We start from the raw sequence: 24148 nt of genomic DNA on the forward strand, positions 1-24148 counted from the left end.
TCACAAATGTGTTTCCAAAAATCTCCTTTGTTTTCTTTGATTTTTTTTTTGAAAAAAACTTGTCAAAGCAATTCACCATATTATCCTCTTTACACATTAAGTACTCTGATTATTATTTACACATTTACACCAATTCATATATTAACTTCTTTGACAAGGCCAACCAAGCAATATGATGAGCTCGAGGTCTTAAGAGGTATGAGGAGACCCAAATTGATTATATACCAACTTACCATAGTATCCTATTTACACATTAACTATAATGATTATTATTTGCACATTTACACCAATTCATATATTAAATTTCATGAGAAGGCCAACCAAGCAAGCCTCAACACTATTTCACACGCTAAGTGCAAGCCGTGGGATCGACAGTGTGAAGTGAAGCTCGTTTCCCGCGAAGCTCGGTCACCGTCCAATTTGTCTATGTCTACTTTTTTGTCCATGTTTACTTTTTCGCTGTTCGAGTTTACTTTGTAAGAGAGTGGAATGGCCTTGGGAACAAGAAACCGCACATGGGCACAAGGTTAGGCCATTGGGTTGCCGCGTGCGAGGTCTTCGCAGGCCTGAGCCCCGAGCGGTTCATTATCTCTCTCTCTCTCTCTCTCTCTCTCTCTCCCCATTTTCAGCAGAACTACAATAGCAACAAGAGCAAATGGAGGTGCAACAGGTTTGTAGAACCGCAGGGAAGCATGGTAGTCTCTTCCTACATAGCAAAGGCCATAGGCAAGGAGTTTTTGCCACGGAGCCTTGCAAAAGTTAGGGCAAGATAGAGAAGTGGGGAAGGGAGTTCATGACAAGAGTAGTGGGGCCTGGAGGAGCGTGGAAGGGAACGGAAGCAGGGGAGGAGGGGACAAGTGAGGGAGAAGAGCAGAGGTGGGCTGAGATGGTGTAGCAAGGGGGGAGGAATATTTCAAGTAATATAATTTTTTAAAAGAAGAGCGAGACTCAAAGAGTAGTGTATGTGTGTGTTAATCTATGGCATTGCCTTTTGCTTTCTAATTGGGGGCTTGTCCTCTTTTTTACAGGCAAACTATATATAGGACATTTCCAAGAATTTAGATGGGGTTTTTCAGTGATCTGTAGTTGATAAAATGTTTTACTCGGATGCAGGGTTCTTTGAAGTTTTGTTCTTTAAGCCAGAGGACCAAAATGCTCTACTTTTAGCTTTGACCATAATTATGTGGGGCCGAGTGGTGCATATTATCCTGTGGCAGCCGGTTAAGCTTAATAAGGATGAGCTCCTCACGAAGTGTCCTGTATGGGTTGGGCTCATCGATCTACTGTCCTTTTTATGACCTTGTATTGGAGAATTGAGGGCATCTTTAAGAAAGGTCCTTTTCTATCCTTCTATGCAGTGTCCTAATAGAAACCGAGTTTTTTGTGCTTTGACAAAAAGATAGAAAGTTTCCTTCAACTATGGAGATTGACTTGATGCATGCTGGAAAGCTAGTGATCTATCTTAATTGGGGTACTCTTGCTGGCTCCTGTTTTCATTGTGGAAATCTAGGGCATTTTTCTAAAAACTGCCCTAATAATGTGCCTAATCCCCAAGGCCCTATCCCCTCATATCCTGGTAGCAAGGTTTTGGTGCCCAAAGAAGAGATCTTTGGTAAGGCTTCTCCTCATGTGGATAAACCTACTGTGGCCTCTTCTCGGTCCATGGCACCTGTCTCTAGCCCTCGCGTATATGCTAAGGTACCTGTAGGCACCCAAGTCTACTGTAGTTAACCTCATGGCTTATAAAAGCCTCTCCCCAACAAAGGCACAAAATATGCTCCTGCTAATGAGAATAATGTTACTTCTAATAAAGAGAAAAGAGCTATTGATGCGGATGGATACACTCCATCCAAAAAAAACTTTTGAGCCTAAGAGTCCCTCCTCTGGTTATACTGCACAAAATTACTATGAAGTCCTTATGGAAGATATGCCCTCACCAAGTACACTTGTTGTTACAGATACTATCATTGAACACCATGCTTTTGCTACAAAGAATATGCCTCCGTGCTCCCCTATGCAGGATGGTGTGGGATAAACCCAATGCTTATTATGGATTGCTTACCTTGAGTAAGGCCTTTCAAAATCCCCAATGGCGTGTCGATCATCCCTCGGGTAGGGGACCCCTTTTTTGATAGATTCTCCTGGGGTTCTCTCTCTCTCCTTAATTTAAATGATGATAACAACCCTATATTGAGAAGCATGTTGTGGGATTGGGCCTCTTCTTTACCCTTGTTGCAAAGGCTCATTGGAGAGGACTTTAATATGGTTTGCAATTCCTCTAATACTACGTCTTTTGCTTCAATTATTTCTTCTTCTGAAAGGGATAATTGGGATCGCTTTGTTATCTCAACTTGTCTTCTGGATGCCTACCACTCTATATCCCACTTATCGTCTTGGTCTCGGCTTGATAGATACTATTTTGTTCATCTCAATGGTTGCCTCACACTGCTACTATGCAAGTGGATATGCAACTCACTTTGTTTGATCATTTTTTATCGCTATTAACTTTGTTTGATGCTGATTTTAGTATGGATGGAGTTGGTTATGCTAGGCCTTTGATGATCAATAATACTTTGCTTCATCATCCCGATTTTCAATCTCAAGTTGTTGCATTGAAAAAATAAAGGCAAATCATACCCTTACTCCTAATGATGCTTGGAATCACCTGTGTATGGGAATGCAACAATATATTTAATCTTTCGACAAAGCTGTAGCTAATCAAGATAAGCCAGAGGTTAAGGCGGCGTGTAATACTATTGAGGCTCTCTTGCATCAGAATGTGCAATGCCAAACTAATCAAAATTTGGCAAGCTTAACTGATACAAGGCAAGATTGTGATATTAAAATGGTTGAAAGACAACTTAAGGATCTAGTTATAGAGCTGCTTAACAGGATGGGTCAATACATGCATCCCAATCTTAAATAGGTAATTATAAAACGTTTACCTAAACAAATGGGAATCCCCTCTTCTTTGTTGGAGGCTGATAACAATGATGGGTATTCTTTATACAATACTTGCAAAGGCTATTGCTTTTGAGACTCACCCCTGTTCTTAGTAAGCATGTTCACAAGGCAAGCTCGAAGTTCTTGATCTGTGTAAGCATGTGGAGGCTAGAAGGGCTACTTTATTGCAACATTTTCTTGATGCCATTTGGGACGGTCTTGAGACTGTTTTTGTTTACATTCATGGTAAAAGGCGCCTATCTGTATGGGATAATCTATTTACTGGCGCTCGGTCTAAGTATGGTTGTGATACTATTGATTCGCTTGTTGACTCTTGGAAAGCTGCATAGCTAAACCTGAATGGAAAGGTAGGCAAAGGTATACATGCAACTCCTTGGGCGTGGAAAATATATTTTCGAGCCGTCTTTAAAACACCCCCAACTTTGATTAGTGGCAACCAAGCCTTTTCCCTTTCAAAAAATCCAACAAATGTTAAGACTCTAAAGCTTGGCTTTGGATTCGGGTTTGTTTGGAAAAGTTGGGGGAGTATCTCTTGGATATACAACCACCAATAGGACCATTTACATACATCCTTTGATTACATTCCACTTCGGGTATCATGCCACAAGCGGCATACGTCGGAAAAATAAGATAAAAGAGCCTAACATGACTCTAGAAGGCTCTTATAACTCAAAGGAGCCATGGCTTGAGAGAGAGAGAGATCTTTTCACGTCTATTAGAGACCGAAGTCGGCCTATTAGACAAATCAAATATACATGTGTGTGTCCTCCATCTATGTGTGTGTGTGTGTGTGAGAGAGAGAGAGAGATCTTTTCACGTCTATTAGAGACCGAGGTCGGCCTATTAGACAAATCAAATATACATGTGTGTGTCCTCCATCTATGTGTGTGTGTGTGTGTGTGTGTGTGTGTGTGAGAGAGAGAGAGAGAGAGAGAGAGAGAACTGGTTTGTATGTACAAGAAAATTAAAGTTCTAGCTACCGCCCTCTAGGTCTATCATAGTCACTTGGAGAAGTACCCCAGTCTGCAGGCTCTTCCCTTGCATCCGAACCTTCAAAATCCACCCCTTCAAAATACCTAGGTCTTGTCCTTGATGGCAGCGGCCTAGCCTGACCTGTGAAATCTGTGCTTTCAGGAAATCTTCGATTTCGCATTCGGCTCCTTGCCATCTTTTGGCTTCTCCTTTTCTCCCCTGTATTTGGAAGCTGCCAAAACCCCTACCGAATACCAAAACAAAATGAGATGCTTTTATTTCATCTGAAGCTGTTAAATGATGGCTTGTGACAACTTTCAACCTTGGTCAGCCTTTTGATGCGAGACTCAGCTCCCTCTTTCACCAAGATGCTATCGGTCAGAACTTCCATTACCTCTTCTACATCCAAACGGTAGGTGCTTATCTGCCAAAATTAGTAGCACATTGAAGTCTTGAGGTTGAAATTTGAAAAGACCATAACAATGTTCAAGGCACTGGTAATGCTAGCTGTGCTGCTCATAAAATGTGAAATGCTCGATCTAATAAAACAACACAAAGCAGCAGCGGAACGACGACTACTTGCAGCATTACAGATCCAGATGATACACTGTACAACATGACCCACATTACGAATACATCCTCATAAAAACTTATATACCTAGATGAATCCAGGATAATCCCAGATTCACCTTTAAAGGAAACTGCAAGGTATAGACTCATGGTTCATCCTCATAAACACTTCCCTAGTGCTAAACTAAATAGCATTGCCATAATGCCAAACTAAAACCTGCCAAAACTGGATGTTTGTTTATTAAGAAGGAACCAAGGAACGCAGCATTAGCCTAAAGGTGAACGTTCTTCACCTTTCTCTAATCACTCTTTTCACAATCACAATCAACCCATATGCTTGCTTTCCGGCAGTTTATCCCAAAGTTCCAATTCGGAAGGAGGTGAGGTGGGAAGAACCATGCAAAAGTTGTACAACCAATGATGAAGCCATTGAAAACAGAGGGATGAAAGAATTGAGAACTCCCTCTCACACCATCCTCCTCAATGTTGCAGCCTTGTGCGCACGTGCTGGCTCATGACCCCCTCCCCCTTTCTTCCCCCTTTTTGATCAGTGTTTGCAATGTTTTTAAATATTTACTTCTATGTCTTTGACATGGGTCCTGCATTTTGCCGTGTATTTTATTGTTTTCTTTTTGGTTGGGTTTTGCTAATTTGTGTGTGTGGTTTTCCCTCACTATGAGGTTTTCATCTCGTGCATTGTACATACGCTCATCATAATAGGTCTTACTTTTGTAACGTAACAGACTTGGTCAAACCAAGTCGGGAATCTGGCACAACACACAAGAGAATCAATAAAAACACTTCACAAGCTTTATCACAATTTAATAGAATCGACACGGCCTGGATAGTTCCGTGCCTCTGGTCTCTATGATCTCGCGGCTCATTAGTCAAGGCTTCAATACCATGTGCCATTATCTGAGCAAAGCTAGCTGCCTCCTCACTAGCAGTTGAGGCGCTCACCAAATCTGTTTCCTTCATACACTGCATGTGGGAACTTCCCAGAGACAGATACGCCCACCTTGCACTTGAGTCCTCTCGACAGTTAGCCATGCAGGGAGATACAGCATGATGGTATGGAGAGATGACGTCATGGTTCCAGGCACATGGGTTCAGTTTAGACAGATTGCCCCCCTTCCAGTACTCACTGGATGCACCCTCTCTAACTCTTACACAATCCACCAGGACCCGACTCAGCTAGACACCAGGAGGACATGGATACAGCCAGCACAGGAGCTGGGCACGAAGATGGCTTTCTACAGAGAGCATCTTCTCCAGCTTATGGAGGACGGTTTTGTGACGCGGCCCAGATACATGGACACCCACTTGTCTCATGGGATACGGTGTGCTATAAGCCAGATACACACATCTTCACACCAGCTGCGGATCGAGATTGGAAGATACTGTGGAGTACCAGCAAAGGCTAGGACATGTCCCCTGTGTGACATGGAGCCTGAGACAGAGTTGCACTACACATGCCGCTGCCCCGTCTACTACCAATACGAGGCCACTTCCACTGCTTGTTCAGAGAGGGCTTTGGACCACTCTCCAAAGTCATGAGGTACGAGGATCAGAGATGCCTGGGTTTGTTTATGCTCCAGCTATGCAGACACAGAGAGAGCCTGATAAGAGGAGAGGCTAGCCAGTCTCAGAGACACATCACAGACTTCTTTAGAGCAGACACTGGACACCCGGAGGAGCTACTACCACAGCAGATCTTGTCACCTCAGACCAGAGCACACTGATCGATGGAGCGACTGAGCTGGGGAGATCCAGACGCCCACGACTGCGGAGGACTACACAACATCGACGGAGGCTACATCAGAGGATTAAGATCACTTTGGCCCGACATGCACGGCGCCCGGTCAGACTACTGACCATGGAGAAGATTGATGAGACCCCCCAACGACCGATGCTGGATCTTTTGTGACTTGTGATTTATCTATCCCAGCTAGCTGCTTAGTTCACACCTACCAGTTTAGGATCCCATTGTACTTTTATTTCATTTTGTCATTTCATTTTGTTACTCTCACTTTGTATCAGATTCACCACATTGTAACGCTCTAGTCTCATAGGTCATTTTGGCCTTTTGAAGACGTTAATATAAAATTTCCTTTCATTTTCATTTCTCTCTCTCTCTGTAGCATTTCCTCTCAACAATCTCTCTTCCTCTTGCTAGCGCTCCCTCTCCCGTGCGTGTTGACACCCTACACGTTGTGCCATTGCTTGCAAGTTGTTCCCGTGCCCATACAGTGGGTGATTCGCGCTAGGAGCTTGAGTACAAGGAGATCTATCGCAATAGATCCGAGATCCATTGGCTGCCCAGTCCCGAGAGGACGTTTGCTCATGGTTGCAGACGAGATCATCACCCGATTCACCCTTTTCTGCTGTACCTTTGACATTGTGGTCATGCATGTTTGATGCTTGAAATAAAGCACCACTTGCTGCTTCAGCTCTCTAACTTGTACTTGGTTTGAAGAATTACTGTTGTCACAAGCCCAAATCGCAAGGGCTCTGATACCAGTTGAAGAAGATGGGCTATGGTGGGTATAGACGGTGAAACGCCATAGCTAGTGAGAGATGGGAGAGTATGGAGAGATTTGAAGAGTACAGAGAGAAGGCAGATGCACGAAAGCACACATTTTATTATCCAACGGTTTACAATTTCTCCCAAGAGTCCCAGCTTTACTAAGTCCTTACATAGGCCAAAAACACTAACTCTCAGTTTTCGCGCTTACTAGCACGAGCATGTAGATGGAAATGCTTGGTTTATTATCTCGTTCTATTACAATTGTGGCAACTGGTTCTTGATGTCATAGCCTATACGAGCTTAATGCTTATAAGGAAGAGTGTAGAAGATATAGCATGCTACTTTGAATGGAAAACTTTGGCATGCACATTCAAGACATCTAAATTTTGCTAGTTTGCTATGCCTATAGAAATCTGATGTGGTGTTTGCAATCAAGGAAGCACTTGTGTGCTAATACAAGTACTCACACACAGAGACCATCCAGTTCACTCGCATATATGACTCACGAGATATACCCCAATGCATTGTAGACGATTCTTTTGTAGGCCCAACATGCATGGAAAAACAAAAGCAACTATAAAACGTAACTCCATGCTAATAAAATTAACTCCCCAAACGTATGTGTGTGGCTTTTTTAGCAAATATGGACAGATTTGCAATATTTCCTAGCTCTCTTATGCGTGTCTTGAGATTTCTGCAAAGACTCCTTAACCTTCATAGCTAGATCCTCAACAAAGCGATTTGCGTGAAAGATCTTGTTCTTGGTGCACAAGATAGAATGAACCTTCTTGCCACCCTCAACTAACTCCAAAGGTGCCTTCCCACTAGACATGAGTGGTCCAGCACCAAAGAGAGTCACTGGCCCCGAACCACAACTATCAGCACACCCAAATGTATTTAATTCATTTCCACAGCAAAAGTGTAAAGCCTCAGCTCTTAGCCCCTATGGATGTCGCTTACTTAATGCAAAATGTAGACTTATGGGCCTACCTTGTGCCCGAAAAGATCAAGAACAAGCCCCAAAAGGTTGCATTGTAGGAATGAATTTAATCAGCCCTTGATTGCCACAAACTCCATATAATGGCTGGAAAGTTCTAATCGAAGTTTCGGAGACAAAAAGGTGTAATCTAGAAGTAGAATCCCTCAGACACACCTTTGCCAGTTGTCCATCAAAAACCAAATGCAGCATGTGACAAGATGAAAGCCTCGAACTAAAGACTACTTATTACTCGCTCATCTAGAAACTATATTTTGATCTCCTTCACTATTGAGATCCGCATTTTCACAAGACCAATATCCATTTCCCTGAACAAACAATGTTACTTCAAACAACAAGATACCTAGACTAAGGTAATTGAATGATGTGTCCATGCTAGTCTGAGTTTTAGGGGTCTCAGTAGATATTTCAATTCCAAGTGGGAGCTGTATTAAAGGTTGTTGCGTCTAGCTTAGAGGGTCAGTCAATCCGTTGTGGCCCCATTCACACAACTCAGTATAAGCCAGTTTCACTCTGAGGACAGCACATAAGCACCAGGATACGAATGAGCCATCAGCAGCATTCCTCTGACTCTAAGTTACAGAGCTCCCTCTCTTGCTTTACTCACTAGACGAAATCATGATTGGTCTCCGTCAATACATTCATTATGACAGTGTGTTTTCCAGGAGAATTTGCACAAACATAAAGCACAGGTTCTTGTGCTAGTATCGACCACTAGCAAATTCTCTTCAATTCCACATTACTTTGAAGTCCATGCTGCTAGAAATCAATATTAAAAATACCTCCTGTCAATGTAACATTCCACAGGAAGCACAGCAATTGACTGTTTGGTTTGTGGTAAACTATGAGACACACAGCAGCCTGAATACTACCGTTACAGTAACAGAATCAGGACTGTCTTGGCATTCAAGGACAACACTCACAATCAACTGCAAGACATGCAGTATCACAGATTGGCAAACTCAGAACAACATCCCTGTATTCAACAGCCGCGCTTCTATGCTGAGGGGAGATCAGGCAAACACCTATTTCTATAATGATCTGAAAGCCTGAACAGTCGCACTAAAAAATGCTGAAAAATAGTGTGTTCACAAAGAGGGAAAATAATACATTCTTGAGAAAAAAATTGAACAAAGAGTTAAAAATTACCAAGCTTGAAGGCACCAGAGAGATTCCTACAGAGTCGAAGTCCAATGATATCAGCTTGCCCTCTTGAAGATCAAAACTGTAATCACGAATCTTGCAGACATTTCAGCTTCATAAGATTTTAGAACATCGCAACATATCTCCGTCAAAAGAACCTCTTTGCATAAATAGTAGCACCACAATACTTACTTTCCCTATGTAGTTGCCATCTTCAGTGACAACGTCATACCCAACCTGTTCAATGACAGTTCTTCAGTAAGTTGAAATGCAGAATTTTGGAACCACCACCAAAAATGGGGAAAGGGGGTTGGGGGGGCGAGTCGTGACACATCTGACTATAAGTAATGAGTAAAGCGGAGCTACTTAAGTTTAAGACAAAATGTGAATAAATTTTAAAGGTGTCGCCTGGACAGGAAGCAGTCCTTGATGCAAAACTCAGTGGGCTGTTCACTCCTCACTATCACTGTATCATGTCTGCAGGCTCGCCGTTTGCAACACTTTTAGCCTTAGCATTACCCAATAGCCAAGCAGATATTTTCCGATGCAAAATATCTAATTCCTTTTTAATATCGCTTATGTGTATTCACCTGTAGAAGTGCCTTTGGTTATTGTGTTGTGGTTGTACCCTCACTCTTTTGCTGGTTTTGTATTGGCTGCCTAGGTGTGAAAAAAGGGGATTTTGTAATGAGATTGGCAGCATGGGCTTATCAGTGTTTGTGACTATACAACTAAAACCGAGCTTTGGATGATGAAAACAACAAGAGAGGGAGGGTAAGAGAGCTTGATATATGAAGCTATAACACAAGCACAGATAGAGAACTGTCACGAGACTATGACAACCAATGGCCAATGTAAACTTGCCGTTGGCCGAGAGTTTCACCCACAGGAGTCAAGGCCAGGTAGCCATGAGATGGTTGGGCCAATCGGCACTGAAATCTGACTAGCAGAGAAGTGGCTAGGCTAAGTTAAAGTCTCTTAGGTCCCTCGGTAAGACTTCATAAGTTGGAGGGGGTTAGCAATTGAACCAAATTGAGCAAACTAGACACATGTCGGACCCATGTCAAATGGGGAAGCTTCAAAAGGACACCTCACCAAGAAGCGGATGCCCAAATTGATGTGGGGGAGAGGGGGCTGCTTTGGGGCATTTTTATGAGTACACTGTGTGTGTGAGTAGCGGGTGCATGTGCTCAAGCTTCAATGGAGAGCTTGCCTTCTCCCCTGTTTTATATAGCAGGATGATTCCGCTCTCGTACATCTCTCTCCCCTTTTGAATACATGATCGTAATGCCCAGCTCAAGGGCTTTTCATCTGTTATGTACGATTGTGGGATTCTATGCTCAATTGCCAAGGCAAGAGCCGCTTGCAGAGGTACCGAATCAGCTAATTGCTGATTCAAAGTAGGTACACTCGCTAATAGGCTGATTTAGAGAAATTTCTCACGAGAAATCTCGTCTAAATCAAGGGGCAAGTAACCCTATAGGTGCGGGAGCTTGAGGGCTACCCAAAGAAGTGATCGGCTCGCGTATCGGAGCACAAAACAGGGATTTTCAGCTTGCTGTAATTTTACCCAGGTTTAGGGTTTTGGTCAATTTTGATGCCTAAATGTCCTAAGAGCTTCGAGGAAGCTAGGGAATCATCAAACAGGTGTTTTGGTGCAATTTAGAGGCCAAAAACAGAGAATTCAGCGTGCCGAAAGTTCTTGTCAGGTTTATAAAAGTGTTCCAAAGTGCTTGGTAAATCACAGTTTACTTGGCTTCTTGTCCGTGATGACTTCTATTGCTGTTATGCTGCAAAATTGAGCTAGAATGGGGAAATTTCAGCCCAATAAACAAGAGACAACTTGTAGAAGATTACAACTATTCTCCAGTTCAATAAAACTAGAGAAATACCACAAGGGGCGCCAATCTTTGGGGCCATTAGGGTGCCATTGTCTACTTAGGAGCACTCTAGCTACCAAGTCGTGGATTGTTTTGAAGTGGTGAATTCCAGTTGTAGGTTCATTTGTGAAGTTACTTTGTGTCATTAAGTGCAAGGAAATTTAGACAACATAGTTTGGGTGAAAGTTAAAGTTTTACCGCCCTGGCCCCTTTTTTTTTCCCGACTAAAAGATCCTTCCATTAGTTAAGAGAAAACTGCCCATAGGGCTACAAACCACCTCTACTAGAGAGGGTTACATCAAAAGCATGGGGAGACTCTGCTAGTGAGTAACAAAATATGTACAATGAGGCTAAATCACACAATGGGAGGAGGAAAGAGCCACACAAGTGGCCAATAGTGCCATCTGGGCACACCCTGGGCCATGGAGAAGAAGGGCCCTGGGCGCCAGTCAGGAAAGCCTCTCTGCGCTCTCGCATGTGGTCGGAGCTGCCCTGAAGTATCTCGAACTGACCCCTAAGAGGATGGATCAACTCCACCCAAAAGTTGCGAACAGTCTCTGGCGGTGGGACACAGCGTGCCTCGATTTTGCGGAAGCAACGGACCCGCCAAATGAACCTGGGTGTCAGGCCACAGACGAGCTCCCGAGTCCTAACACACCTCTCTCTCACTGCACCACTCCTGGGGGGTGAGCTCTGTACCAAGCTGAAGTGTAGGTCGACCCCCCTCGATCACTATCATCCTCTTGGTGGGAGATAGCTCAAAATGTAGCGTCGAGCCCGTGAGGGTGGACAAGGTAGCAGCACCCCAAGTGTACTGTCGAGCTGTGGATAGAGCTGGCATCAGCCAAAGAACCCGAAGCCAAACCTGTTGTGCCATGGGGCATTCCCACATGCGGTGACGTTGACTCTCCAAAGGATGGTCACAAGCTGCACAGGCTGTCGAGGCCCAAAAGGCCACTATGTACCAACCAACTCCCCACTGCTGTAGCTCTGTGTGCGACTAGCCACTCGAACCAAGTGACTCGCCTCAGCTGTCTGGAGTCCCACAACCGCTCCCATAACCCAAACAAGAACTCAACTGTCAATGAAGTGCTGCAACCGGAGGAGCGTCTCTCCGTGTTGCCAGTATGTGTTGCCCCAGTCGAACAATGTACTGAAAGAAAGGGATCCAAGGGTGGTTGGCTGAAGAGAAAGGGTCTCTCCAAAACCACTCTCCAGGGTCTCATTGCACTCATGCCAAAGGGCAGCTCTCCCAAGCCCAAAGCCTCCAGTGGCCTGTCTCCAGATCTGCTCGGTCAAGATCTGTGACACAAGTCCTCCCACAATTGCCCACTACTCGTATCCTCTGAAAACAGCACTCTGCAACCTGTGGAGCCTCTGCTGAGACTATGTAGTCGACCCACGCCTTGGATCTCAAAGAACATGGGGGATACAGACTCGGAGCAAGCACGAACTGCGATGAGGACTCCAGTCGCGTGAAGGCCCCCACCCACCTGGGAGTTGCTGTCTCTAGAGGGGTGAGCCACTCAGCTGGTAAAGCCTCTGTATGTCCTAGCACATGCTCTGTACCCCTCCCATGCCTCGTAGTTGGATGGTTTGTACCTCCTCTAGCAAACCTAAGAACTGAAGCTAGTCGTCGAGAGTGCCTGTTGAGCCCTCTGCCATGTGATCCCAAGAAACATGAGCCCTACTACCAACCAAGTGGCCTCTTTGAGTGTTAAGCATGGGTTTCCAAACAAGGGGCTGTCTCAAGCGCTCCTCCAAGTTGGGTTGGTGCTGCTCCAGGCCACTCCGTAGCTACTCCCAAGAGCGAAGCAAGCTAGCAGCAAATCGATCCTCCAGCCTCCTGCTCAGACTAACTCTGCACATCTCTGTAAAGATCCACCTGATGGAAGGGCTCCAAGGGCCTCTTGCACGAGAAACTCGAGCTCGAAGCCGCTAAAGCAACAACTCCTTCCAGGGCTCCTCCCCTGGAAGCAGTCCTCTGACAACAAACTTCCCAAGAAGAGCTCTTCTCTATTGTGCTGGGTCGATGATCCCCAACACCGCCTGAGAACACGATAGGTGATGACCTGCCAGACTACTTTGGCCCGGGCTAACTGGGTGTCGCGCCCTGACCAAAGAAAGTTCTTGATCAACCTCTCTAGTTGATTGATACAGGAGCTCGAGAAGATCCAACAAGACGTGATGTACCACATAGTAGCCAACACCACTTGGTTGGCCACTAAAACTCTGTCTGCCAAAGAGTAGCGTGCCAAACCCCAATGCAGCAACTTCCTTCGAATGGACAAGAGGGGAGCTGCTCGCGGGACAAGTCGAGGCCAACCTGACAACCCAAGTAACGAATTGCAGTCCATGGGGAAATCCATCTAAAACTTTCACATGGTGACCAAAAATCAGGAGTAGAAGCACTGCCAGCTCAGAAAGCTACTATCTTCCTCCAATTGATCAGTGTGCCTAATGCGCAACTTCTAAACCTCAAGAGCCTGCTCACACCTGTGCAGATTGGCCTCCTAGCCCTCCAAGTACAAGGCTGAGTCGTCGGCAAACTCAGCGTCTCAAAGCTTATCTGCCCTAATAGGGAACAAGACCATGCAAGCCAACCTGTTGAGAAGTCAAAAATCTGCTCATCGCCTCAACATAGAACAGAAAGAGGAAGGGGGCAGGCGGGCAACCCTGTCTGATAGAACGCGTGAGCAAGAAGCGCTCCCCTCTTCCCCCTGCCAAGAGCACCTGGCTGTGCGCACGCCTATAGAGAGCTAACAGATCCAAGCATCTGTGAAACCTATCCTGCGTATAGTGCCCTCTAGAAAGTCGCAGTCAACTCTGTCGTAGGCCTTCTCAAAATCGAGAAGGAGTATCACCAAATCCTCTTCTCCGAGACACGTGAGGGTAGACGCCTCCCAAAAAGTGAAGATGTTGTCAAGGATACTACGCTCCTTGACAAAACTTGTCTGGGTACCATGTATAATGCTCTCTAGTAGTGGCTGGACCCTCAAGCTCAGAGCCTTTGCTAGAATTTTGTAGGGTGAGTTGAGGATGGTAATGGGTCGCTATTGTCAAATCTCATCCAAGGAGCCTCCCTCCTTGGGAATTAGGTAGATCAAGCCCACACTTATGTTGTCAGGCATCTCGCCAGTGTGAAAAACGTGCTGGAATCCGCTGCAAAGATCTGAACCAAGCAAGTCCCAGTACCCCAAGAAGAAGATAGGAGTCAAACCATCCTCCCTGGACAATTACCTTGGGGGAGTGCTCCAAGGGCCCCATGGAGCTCCTCTAGCTAGAGAAGAAGCTCAAGTCTCTGTCGCATCTCCTCCGTAACAAGGCAAGGCATCTGTGTCCAAACCTGTTGTCACATTTGTGACTTATTTACATTACATACTTACTCATTGATGCAAATATGCGAAGTGCCATGCCAAGCAGAACCCCTACGCTTGGATGGTCAAGACCCTTCGCCCAAGAGACGTGCCACTTAACCAAAAGCCACACTCCTTCGACGACTAGTCACACCCCTTCGCTCTACGGGTGCGACTCTTCGCCCAACAGTTGGAGCTCTTCGCCGAAAGGATGTGTCTTTACGTCTTAAGTCGTGTCTCTTCACCAAGAGATGTGTCTTTTCATTTGTGTCTCTTCGTCTCCTATATAAGGAGCCCTTGTATCACACTTTCAATCAAGCAAACATAGAGTCTTCTGACTCTTGTTTTTGAGTTCAGTTCAAGTTTCTTAAGTCTTAATCATGAGTTTAAGTACTTAATAAAGGATTAGTACCTAGAATCCTCACAGTGGAAATTTTTCCCGGGACCCTACGCTTGTGAGCCTCTCACCCTTGACGCTACACTCTACCCCTTTCTTGGCGTTGTATGGAATCCGAAGAATAGTGGCCTACGCACACATCTCAACATGAGGTAACTTAATTTACTTCTGTTCTCGTATAATACATACTACAACACACCAAAGACAGCAGTATGGCTGTGTACCCGTACCGGTCGTGCTCGTAGTGATGCATGGGTTAATGCGAAAGAGTGTGCCCTTGGTGTGTGCACCCTTTGGCGGAATTTCTGCACATACGGGCTGAATTGCACCCTTTCGCTGGAGACTTCTTGCATCGCATCTATTCCCAAACATCACCTGCCCCAAGCGTTGCTTCTCCAAGTGGCACCTATTTTCCCCAAGCGGCAGCGTTGATTGCCTCTTCGAAAACTTCTTTGCTGGTCAAATTCTTATGCGCTACTGGGTATATTTTCCTACGCTGGTCCATTTTTACGTTGAAGCCAAGTACCACTTACATTAAAAAATGGCCTCAATTTACCTGTTTTAAGTGGCCCCATGTCACGTGACACATCCAACCCTATGTGTCCGTGGACAAGCTACAACATGACAAGGGTTCAAACAGTCCAGTTAGTCTAGATTAGAAGTGTTCTGGCACTTTTGTGAGTCTGTTCGCAGATCGTGCATGCCCAGGCACTTAGTATAGATGCATATCCTCTGGTTGCACACAGCATGATCATAAGCATTCCCATCAGAATCCTTCAGCGGAATTTTCCAGTGCATTTAGCCTATTTTTGACATTTTTCACTTATTATTTTTAAGTGACTTTTGTTGGAAAGTAGGTAGGGCAAACTGAGTAAGTTTGTATATAAGCAAACCTAAACTAGCACTAATGGGCAGAAGAGGCAGTAGGAGCCCAAGCTCAAAGGCAACTTCTCAACAAGACCCTTGGTGGACTTTCCTCCAAGCAAAGACCCTCTCTCCCCTAGCGTTTTCCATCAAGCATCATCGCCAGCAGATTTGCAGTCCCTAGAGTTTCTAGCAACAAGGTCCTCATCGCCAGGAGTTCTCACAGCCTAGCGTTTTTGCAACAGTTGCCATCGCCAGCAGATCCCCATGCCTAGCGTTTTTCAGCCATATCGCCCTCCCTTCTGGCTGGCGTTTTTCAGCAATGAAGCAACAGCAGATTCAGCCCTAAAAGACCTGCAATTTCAGCCAAGAAGAACGTCAGTTTTCAGCCCCACAGTAGATGCAGATTTTCAGCCATAAAGACCAGCAAAATCAGCATTTTCCATAGCGTTTTCGGCAACAGCAGATTTTAGCCCATAGCGTTTTTAGACAGAAGATAAAAGGTTGCAGATTTCAGCCCTTAGGTCGGTCTCGCCATCACCGTTGTCGACAAAGACATAGCCTAGACTTGCATCAGTCACATGCATTCAGTTTGTACCAGTTTGTGCAATCATAAGTAGAGAGAGTGCAATGAACACAAACAAAGTGAATGGACACTGTGCGTGAGAGTGTATGAGACTGAGAGGCTCAAAGAGACCTCCGCACTCAAGAATTGGTTCGACAAGTACTTGCCTCGAAGTCCGAACCAACCAAAGATCGTGGGAGTTCCTCAAGTGGCGCAAGCCACGATGCGGATTCCAACAACCCAGTCATAGAAAATTGACTTTCAGTAAGTATAATGGTAAGATTGGATGCTACGGTTATTCATTCTTTGTTGCATCAATTTAATGCTTATTTTGCAACTAAGAAGACACAGAATAGCAAGGTTTTGACGGCAACTATGTACCTTGTCGGTGATGCCATCAAGTGGTACCACGCATGGCAAGAGGCACAATTAACCGCGCACCTAGAGGAAGCCGACGAATTCACGCCCCTTTCCTTCAATTGGGCTGATTTCCAAGACAAGCTCAAGGCACGGTTTATGCCATCTCAATACCTCGCACGATTGAAGGACGATTGGCGCGCTCTCAAGCAAAATGGTATGCAGGTTATGTCTTTCTCTAATCGTGTTTTGCAGCTAGGTACCCAATTACGCAAGTCGGATGATAAACGCAAAGAGGCATTCCTTTATAGATTGGACGAGTATATCAAGTACGATGTCGAGGTGCTCGATCCAATCGATCTCAACAAGGAGGTAGCGATTGCTCTCGCACAGGAGATGAAGCACAACAAGGGAAAGCCTAAGGAGAACAAGACTTCCACAAGTACCTTGCAGACTTCTCAGAACGGTAAGAATGGTAAGAACGGTAACTCTTCTAACCAATCTTCCAACAGTCTCTAAGAAAAGAACTCTTCCAATGAACCTAAGGGTAAGGCTAACACAATTGCTAAACCTAAGCTCACTCCAGATGAAAAGGTAGCACAAGGAATTGTAGGAGGATACATCACGTCAGAAGAGCAAAGCACTTATTCTAAGGAAGGTCGTTGTTTTCATTGTCACATTAAGGGTCACATAAAAAGAACATGTCCTAAGCTTAAATCGAATGAATCTAAAGAATCCACATAACCCACTTCCTCTGTTAATGCAATTAATGCTGACACGAGTGTGCCCCAAGTTTCTCCTGACCCTCCCATTGATGATTCTCTCATTAAATGTTATGGTCATATGACGGGGCAACGTTTTACGTTTTGTCATATTGTTTGACCCAGGTAGTATGCATGATGTGATCAGTCCCTCTCTTGTTGAGAAAGCCTGCCTAGAGGTTAGTCACAGATCTCCTCTCGAGGTCTCTGGCTTTGGGACCGGTATGGACTCTCTCATCACGCAAGAGTGTCTTGGTGTGTTGTTTACAATTTAACAAGCTGCTTTCTGTAGAAAATTTTTAGTTTCTCCTCTCTCAGGATGTGATATGATTTTGGGCATTCGATGGTTTCGTGAGCATAACCCTCTCATTGATTGGGAGGCTAACACTTTCACTCTCAATGCCAAAAGTGCCTCTCCCATTGTCATTCGTGGAGAGGAAATTGTTCATTCTCCCTCTCTCATTGCTAATGTGCAGGACAAGATTGAACGGATTCACGAGAAGGAGACTCTCTCAGTCTCTTCTTCTCCCAAGCCTGACACACAGGATTTGAATGACAATGATATGCATGATGATTTGGATGTTAATGATGAGCATGATGATTTGCATGATCAAGATGTAATTTCTCACAAGCATGATGATGTGCATGATCAAGATGTGATTTCTCACAAGCATGATGAGTTGCATGAAGATGACGTGATTGATCACAAGGATGATGAGTTAGTTGATGCTTTTTCTAGCGAAGCTAACCTCATTGCAGATTCGATCAATCACGAAGGATCGATCTTGGCTCTCAAGCCTAGGTCCAAAGAACCCCCTCAGGAAGAACCGATCTTGGCTCTCAAGCCTAGGTCCAAAGAAACCTCACAGGAAGTACTATGTGTTCGCATGATTAGTCAGCACGAATGTATGCGGATTGTTCATGAAAAGCTAAAAAGTATGCATTCAAGGAAGTCACATTCCATGTCTCTTCCTTGGCATGATACATTTGTAGAAAGAGCGCATGAAAGTATGCGCACCAAGCATGGGCATTTTCGTTGTGAATTTCCACAGTTGATTGCTTTAGATCAAAAGAGGAAGATTCGATCTCATTGTTTGCGTGTGTGGTGAACGGTTTAGCACTTCGTCTATTGGTTCATCTACATTGCATGCACAGTCTTTTAGGAAGACAACCACTCACTTTACATGGAATGGGTATGTTCATGGTTTTGCGTTGGAAATGGTTTCAGGAATTTTCAGCCATGGAGATTCTTGAAGAAAGAAATAGCAAGCCTCTAGACAAAGTTGAAGCATCGAAGGAGCCACAAAAGACTTTGTGTCGCTTTCGGCGCAGCCCAAAGAAGCAAGCGTTGTAGACCTTTATGAAGTTCAAGTACCGCATGACCCACACATCAGAGTGCGCCTGCGAAGAGTCCCTTCCAGGATTCCGGATGCTATTGGCGATCTCCCTCGACGCCATACAGTTCGGTACCAGTACCTCACTTTGAAAAGGAGGGAATGTCACGTGACACATCCAACCCTATGTGTCCGTGGAAAAGCTACAGCACGACAAGGATTCAGACAATCCAATCAGTCTAGATTAGAAGTGTTCTGGCACTTTTGTGAGTCTGTTCGCAGACCGTGCATGCCGAGGCACTTAGTATTGATGCATATCCTCTGGTTGCACACAGCATAATCATAAGCATTCCCATCAGAATCCTTCAAGGAAATTTTCCAGTGCATTTAGCCTATTTTCCCTATTTTTGACATTTTTCACTTATTATTTTTAAGTGACTTTTGTTGGAAAGTAGGTAGGGCAAATTGAGTAAGTTTGTATATAAGCAAACCTAGACTAGCACTAATGGGCAGAAGAGGCAGTAGGAGCCCGAGCTCACAGGCAACTTCTCAGCAAGACCCTTGGTGGACTTTCCTCCAAGCAAAGACCCTCTCTCTCCTAGCGTTTTCCATCAAGCATCATCGCCAGCAGATTTGCAGTCCCCAGCGTTTCCAGCAACAAGGTCCTCATTGCCAGGAGTTCCCACAACCTAGCGTTTTTGCAACAGTTGCCATCGGCAACAGATCCCCAGGCCTAGCGTTTTTCAGCCGTATCGCCCTCCCTTCTGGCTGGTGTTTTTCAGCAATGAAGCAACAGCAGATTCAGCCCTAAAAGACCTGCAGTTTCAACCAAGAAGAACATCAGTTTTCAGCCCCACAGTAGATGCAGATTTTCAGCCATAAAGACGAGCAGATTCAGCCCTAAAAGACCTGCAGTTTCAACCAAGAAGAACATCAGTTTTCAGCCCCACAGTAGATGCAGATTTTCAGCCATAAAGACGAGCAAATTCAGCGTTTTACATGGCGTTTTCGGCAACAGCAAATTTCAGCCCATAGCGTTTTTGGACAGAAGATAAAAGGTTGCAGATTTCAGCCCTTAGGTCGGTCTCGCTATCACCGTCGTCGACACCGACATAGCCTACACTTGCATCAGTCACATGCATTCAGTTTGTACCAGTTTGTGCAATCATAAGTAGACCACTCTCGCCAACGAGAGTGGGGCCTTCGGAGGAGGGTTTTACAACGTCTCTCGTGTCGTATTTCTCTTCTTTCTCTATCTCTCAGTCTCATACACTTTCACGCAGAGTGTCCATTCACATTGTTTGTGTTCATTGCACTCTCTCATTAAAAACGGAAGGCTCTTCCTTCCATAAGAACAAAAAGGAACCTTGAGCACAGTTCGGAGCACTCATCTTTAGCAAAGTTCAAACATTCATTCCGCTGCACCTAACACCCCAAAGCCCCAATTTTAAACCCAAGTGTGAAGCCCCTTTTGATTACACCTCTTGGCCTCTTCTAATCATACGTACAATCATACCCAGCATTCAAAAATGCCAATCAGCCAGCGATACATTCAACCAGCGTCACCTTCTACTCTGTGTTTTTGCGTTGGCTCTGGGGGTGCTTTGCGTGCGCGGGATTCTTCGTTGTCATGGCCGACGATGCCTTCGATGTTCCAATCCACTTCCTCTCATACATAGACAAGATTCCGGACGAAATCCTGCCGAAACGCGAAGTCATTGTAATTCCCGATACTCCGGAACCCGACATTATTATCATTCCTGATTCGCCGGAACCCGACCCTGCTCTCGTGAGCGCTCCAGTTCCAGAAAGCGCTCCCATTCCAGTAGAGATACCAGTTCTAGTACCCCAAGTTGTACCGACTCCGCAACAGTACCTACTATACGTCACCCATCGCCACTCAACACAGTTCCAAACTTGGGTGGTGTGGCATATTGTTATGATGTACGAGCCGCAGTATCTCCAGCATTACGAGTACCTCCTTGGGCGGAACCCTCATCTCGCCTACTCACTGACAGAGTGCAGAGTGGACGTGATCAACAATATTATTTCACTCCAGTCGTTGGTGCGTGTTCACAGCGAGATTCTCATTCCAGATTATACACCTTTGACGCCCGCTCCAGAGGAAACACCTCCATTGGACGAGATCGAGGATCTCGAGGATTTGGACTTGGATCCAGATTTCATAACAGAGTTCGGCGAATCTTCAATAGCGGCTTCTCCTGTCTACATGCCACATACTTCTCCAGCTTCTCCTCGGTACTCTCTCTGAGGCAGAACCATGTCGACGTCCAAAGCAGAAGAAGATGGCCAGCAAGCACAGATGCTTGCTCTCCTCAAGGAACAAATGGAAGCTTTACAACAGACTTACAACAAGTCTTGCTTCCCTCAACACTCGTTTGGAGCAAATGCAGCAAACACACACTTCTTCTCGAGCAAACCCTTCTACTGCTTCACCCTCTTCTTCAGAAGCTTTAGTGGACGGATGCGAAGACGAACCAGATCCTATAGCAGAGGTAGACAATAATGAATTACAGCTTCTCTATAAAGTTTTTAATTCCGCACAGAAAAAGAAACTCGATGTTAAACTGCCAGAACCATATAATGGTCGCCGCGACAAGCGAGTGCTAGACCAATGGATCTTTAAGATGTAGGTCTAACTGTCCAATACGGACTTGGTGGAAAGTAAGAAGGTTGCATTGGCCAATTCATTATTAAAAAATACAACGGTCCTGTGGTGGCAACGTAGAGTTGCTAACGATAAACGCACCCCTTCATGGGACAAATTCCGACGCTCCATTCGCAAAGCATTTGAACCTGCGAATGCGGACTTTCATGCCCGGTCTACTCTCCGTCGCCTGAACCAGACAAGTTCCTTGGCCGCGTATATCACAGAGTTCCAAAGGCTACCTCTGGAGATAGAGACCCTCAGTTCATCGGATAAACTACACAGTTTTATCAACGGACTAGAACCCAACCTGAAGGATGATGTGCAAAAGTTTAACCCCAACTACACTGGATGCTGCCATTGCTTATGTCGAACGGCTTGGAGACAATCGCCGTCCAACACGGATCTCATTTATGGGCGATCGGTCTTCAACCATGGGCCGCTTTTCTCAACGTGGCCGCCCAAGCAACTTTGATCCTAATCGGCGCTCACTACAGCAGCCTCAGTCTTCTGGACAACAATTTTCTAGACAGCAGTCTTTTCGGCCTCGATTCTCTGGCCAAGCAGTAACTTCATATAACGGCTCCTCTTCCAGCACCAGCAATCGGAATCGAGGACAGTTTCGGTCCGACCGCCGACGTAACGGCCGTCGTAATGCTTCAGCAGAGCAACGAGCCTCTTCCTCAGCTCCCTCCACCTCTCAGCCCAACCGCACAGGATTGTGCACAATTTGTGGTGGTCCACACAGGTGGTATGAATTCCCGAAGCGTCCAAACCCTTCAAACATTCGGTAAAATTCAAATAGGGAGTCATGTACAGATTCAGAACACTATCCACCTCCTACAAAGAACAAAGGCAAACAGGCAATTCCTGCGATTTGAGTATCCAAAGTGGTTAGCGCCTTAATGCTAAATGCCAACAATCGCACCTCAATTCCTATTGATCTTTCCAACCAGGTTCTCAATCTTCTTGGTTTCATTGGTAAACATCCAATCAATGTGCTCGTGGATAGTGGATGTTCCACAAATTTTGTCAGCACTTCTTTAGTCAGCAAGCTTTGCCTACCAACCCAACGGAGTTTGGAAGCTTTTCAAGTGGAACTTACAGATGGTTCATTTTTGAACTGCAACAGGAAACTTCAACAGTTACAATTTCAAATCCAGGATTACTAGGATCAGTTAAGCTTTGCAGTAATGCCCTTATCACATTACGACATAATTCTTGGTTAATCTTGGCTGTAACAGTATGATCCTGTCATCAGCTTCAAAGATCATTCCATTCGGCTTTATCATAATCATCGAGAAGTGGAACTCCGTGGTCTTTTTAATGCAAAGCCTATCACCTTGGTCTCAACTTTACAAGTTAAGCGTTTGGTTCGCAAGCGTGATTGTGCAACAGCCTTGGTTATGTTGCGAGAAAAAGAAGAAGAAACGGAAGAGACGTCGAAATCCTCAACATCACCCACTGCTTACTTGTAACAGCCCTTCTTTAAACAATTCATGGACCTATTTCCTGATGAGCTCCCAACTACATTACCTCCTTGTCGTCCTGTGAATCATACCATCGATTTGATTCCCGGTCAACCTCCACTAGTTCGAGCTTCTTATCGCGTTTCATATTCAGAATCTCAAGAAATTCAGTGACAATTGAAAGATTTATTGAATAAAGGTCATATCCGTCCCAGCAAAAGTCCTTTTGGCGCTCCAATCCTATTGGTAAAAAAGAAGGATGGCTCCATGCGTCTTTGCATTGATTATCGTGCTCTTAATAAGCTGACAATAAAGAACAAATTTCCTTTACCTCGCATCGATGAACTCTTTGATCAACTATTGGGTTCAAGGGTCTATTCCAAGATCGATCTGAAGTCAGGTTATCACAAGATTCGCATTAGAATTGGCGATGAATACAAAACAGTTTTTCTCACAACGTATAGTCATTATGAATTTTTGGTCATTTCTTTTGGGTTAACCAATGCATTGGCAACCTTTATGACCTTGATGAATAAAATTTTTTGCCCTTATTTGGATAAATTTGTGATCGTGTACCTCGAGGACATCCTTGTCTTCAGCAAAACCATGGCAGATCACAAAGAACACTTGCAGATTGTCTTTGAGACATTACGTACAAATGTATTGTACATCAACAAGAAGAAAAGCGAGTTTTTTAAGGATCACGTGGAATACCTTGGACATGTGATTTCTGCTATAGGGATTGTTGTGGATCCAAAGAAGATTAAGGTCATTGTTGACTGGCCTTTATCTCTGACTATTACAAATGTGCGATCTTTCTTGAGTCTTGCTAATTTTTATCACACCAAAGTTCATAAATTCTTAGACATTGCTTCTCCTCTTACGGAATTGACAAAAAAGGATAAGCTATTGGACTCCTGAAGCAGATAAGTCTTTCAATGATCTTAAGCATGCTTTGACGACAACTCCTGTCTTAGCAATCGCAGATCCTACTCAACCATTTGATGTGATGACCGATGCTTCTGATCAGGCACCAGGTTGCGTTCTCATGCAAAATGATCGTGTCATTGCTTTTGACAGTCGAAAATTTTCAGCAATACATATGCGATACCCAGTACATGATAAGGAATTTTTGGCTATCGTACATGCTTACCGCATTTGGAAACATTACCTTCTTGGCGCAGATTCAATGGTTAAAACAGATTATCAGTCTTTGACGTATATTTTTACTCAACCAGTGATGAATCCTCGTACTTGGAAACATTACCTTCTTGGCGCAGATTCAATGGATAAAACAGATCATTAGTCTTTGACATATATTTTT

At 44.7% G+C, this 24148-nt stretch overlaps 1 protein-coding gene and 1 long non-coding RNA gene across 2 annotated transcripts in view; one reads left to right on the top strand and one right to left on the bottom strand.

The window, feature by feature from the left end:
* Positions 1-518: 518 nt before the first annotated feature.
* On the top strand, positions 519-3917 carry LOC147457313 (uncharacterized). Its single transcript, XR_015188100.1, has 2 exons — positions 519-1334; positions 1959-3917. It is a non-coding gene; the product is annotated as an uncharacterized LOC147457313 (long non-coding RNA).
* LOC147457314 (uncharacterized) overlaps positions 3836-24148 on the bottom strand; it is a 46717-nt gene continuing 26404 nt past the window's right edge. Inside the window, exons 4-7 of the mRNA XM_086512232.1 lie at positions 9366-9410; positions 9180-9269; positions 4259-4360; positions 3836-4180 (exon numbers count right to left, since the gene is read on the bottom strand). Of these exons, the coding sequence (XP_086368358.1) occupies positions 3941-4180; positions 4259-4360; positions 9180-9269; positions 9366-9410 (477 nt within the window). The 3' untranslated portion in view covers positions 3836-3940. The remainder of the gene's footprint in view (positions 4181-4258; positions 4361-9179; positions 9270-9365; positions 9411-24148) is intronic.

This window comes from Adiantum capillus-veneris, chromosome 5 (genome assembly GCF_014529385.1).
Source record: "Adiantum capillus-veneris isolate H3 chromosome 5, ASM1452938v2, whole genome shotgun sequence".
In the NCBI taxonomy this organism is placed as follows: domain Eukaryota; kingdom Viridiplantae; phylum Streptophyta; class Polypodiopsida; order Polypodiales; family Pteridaceae; genus Adiantum; species Adiantum capillus-veneris.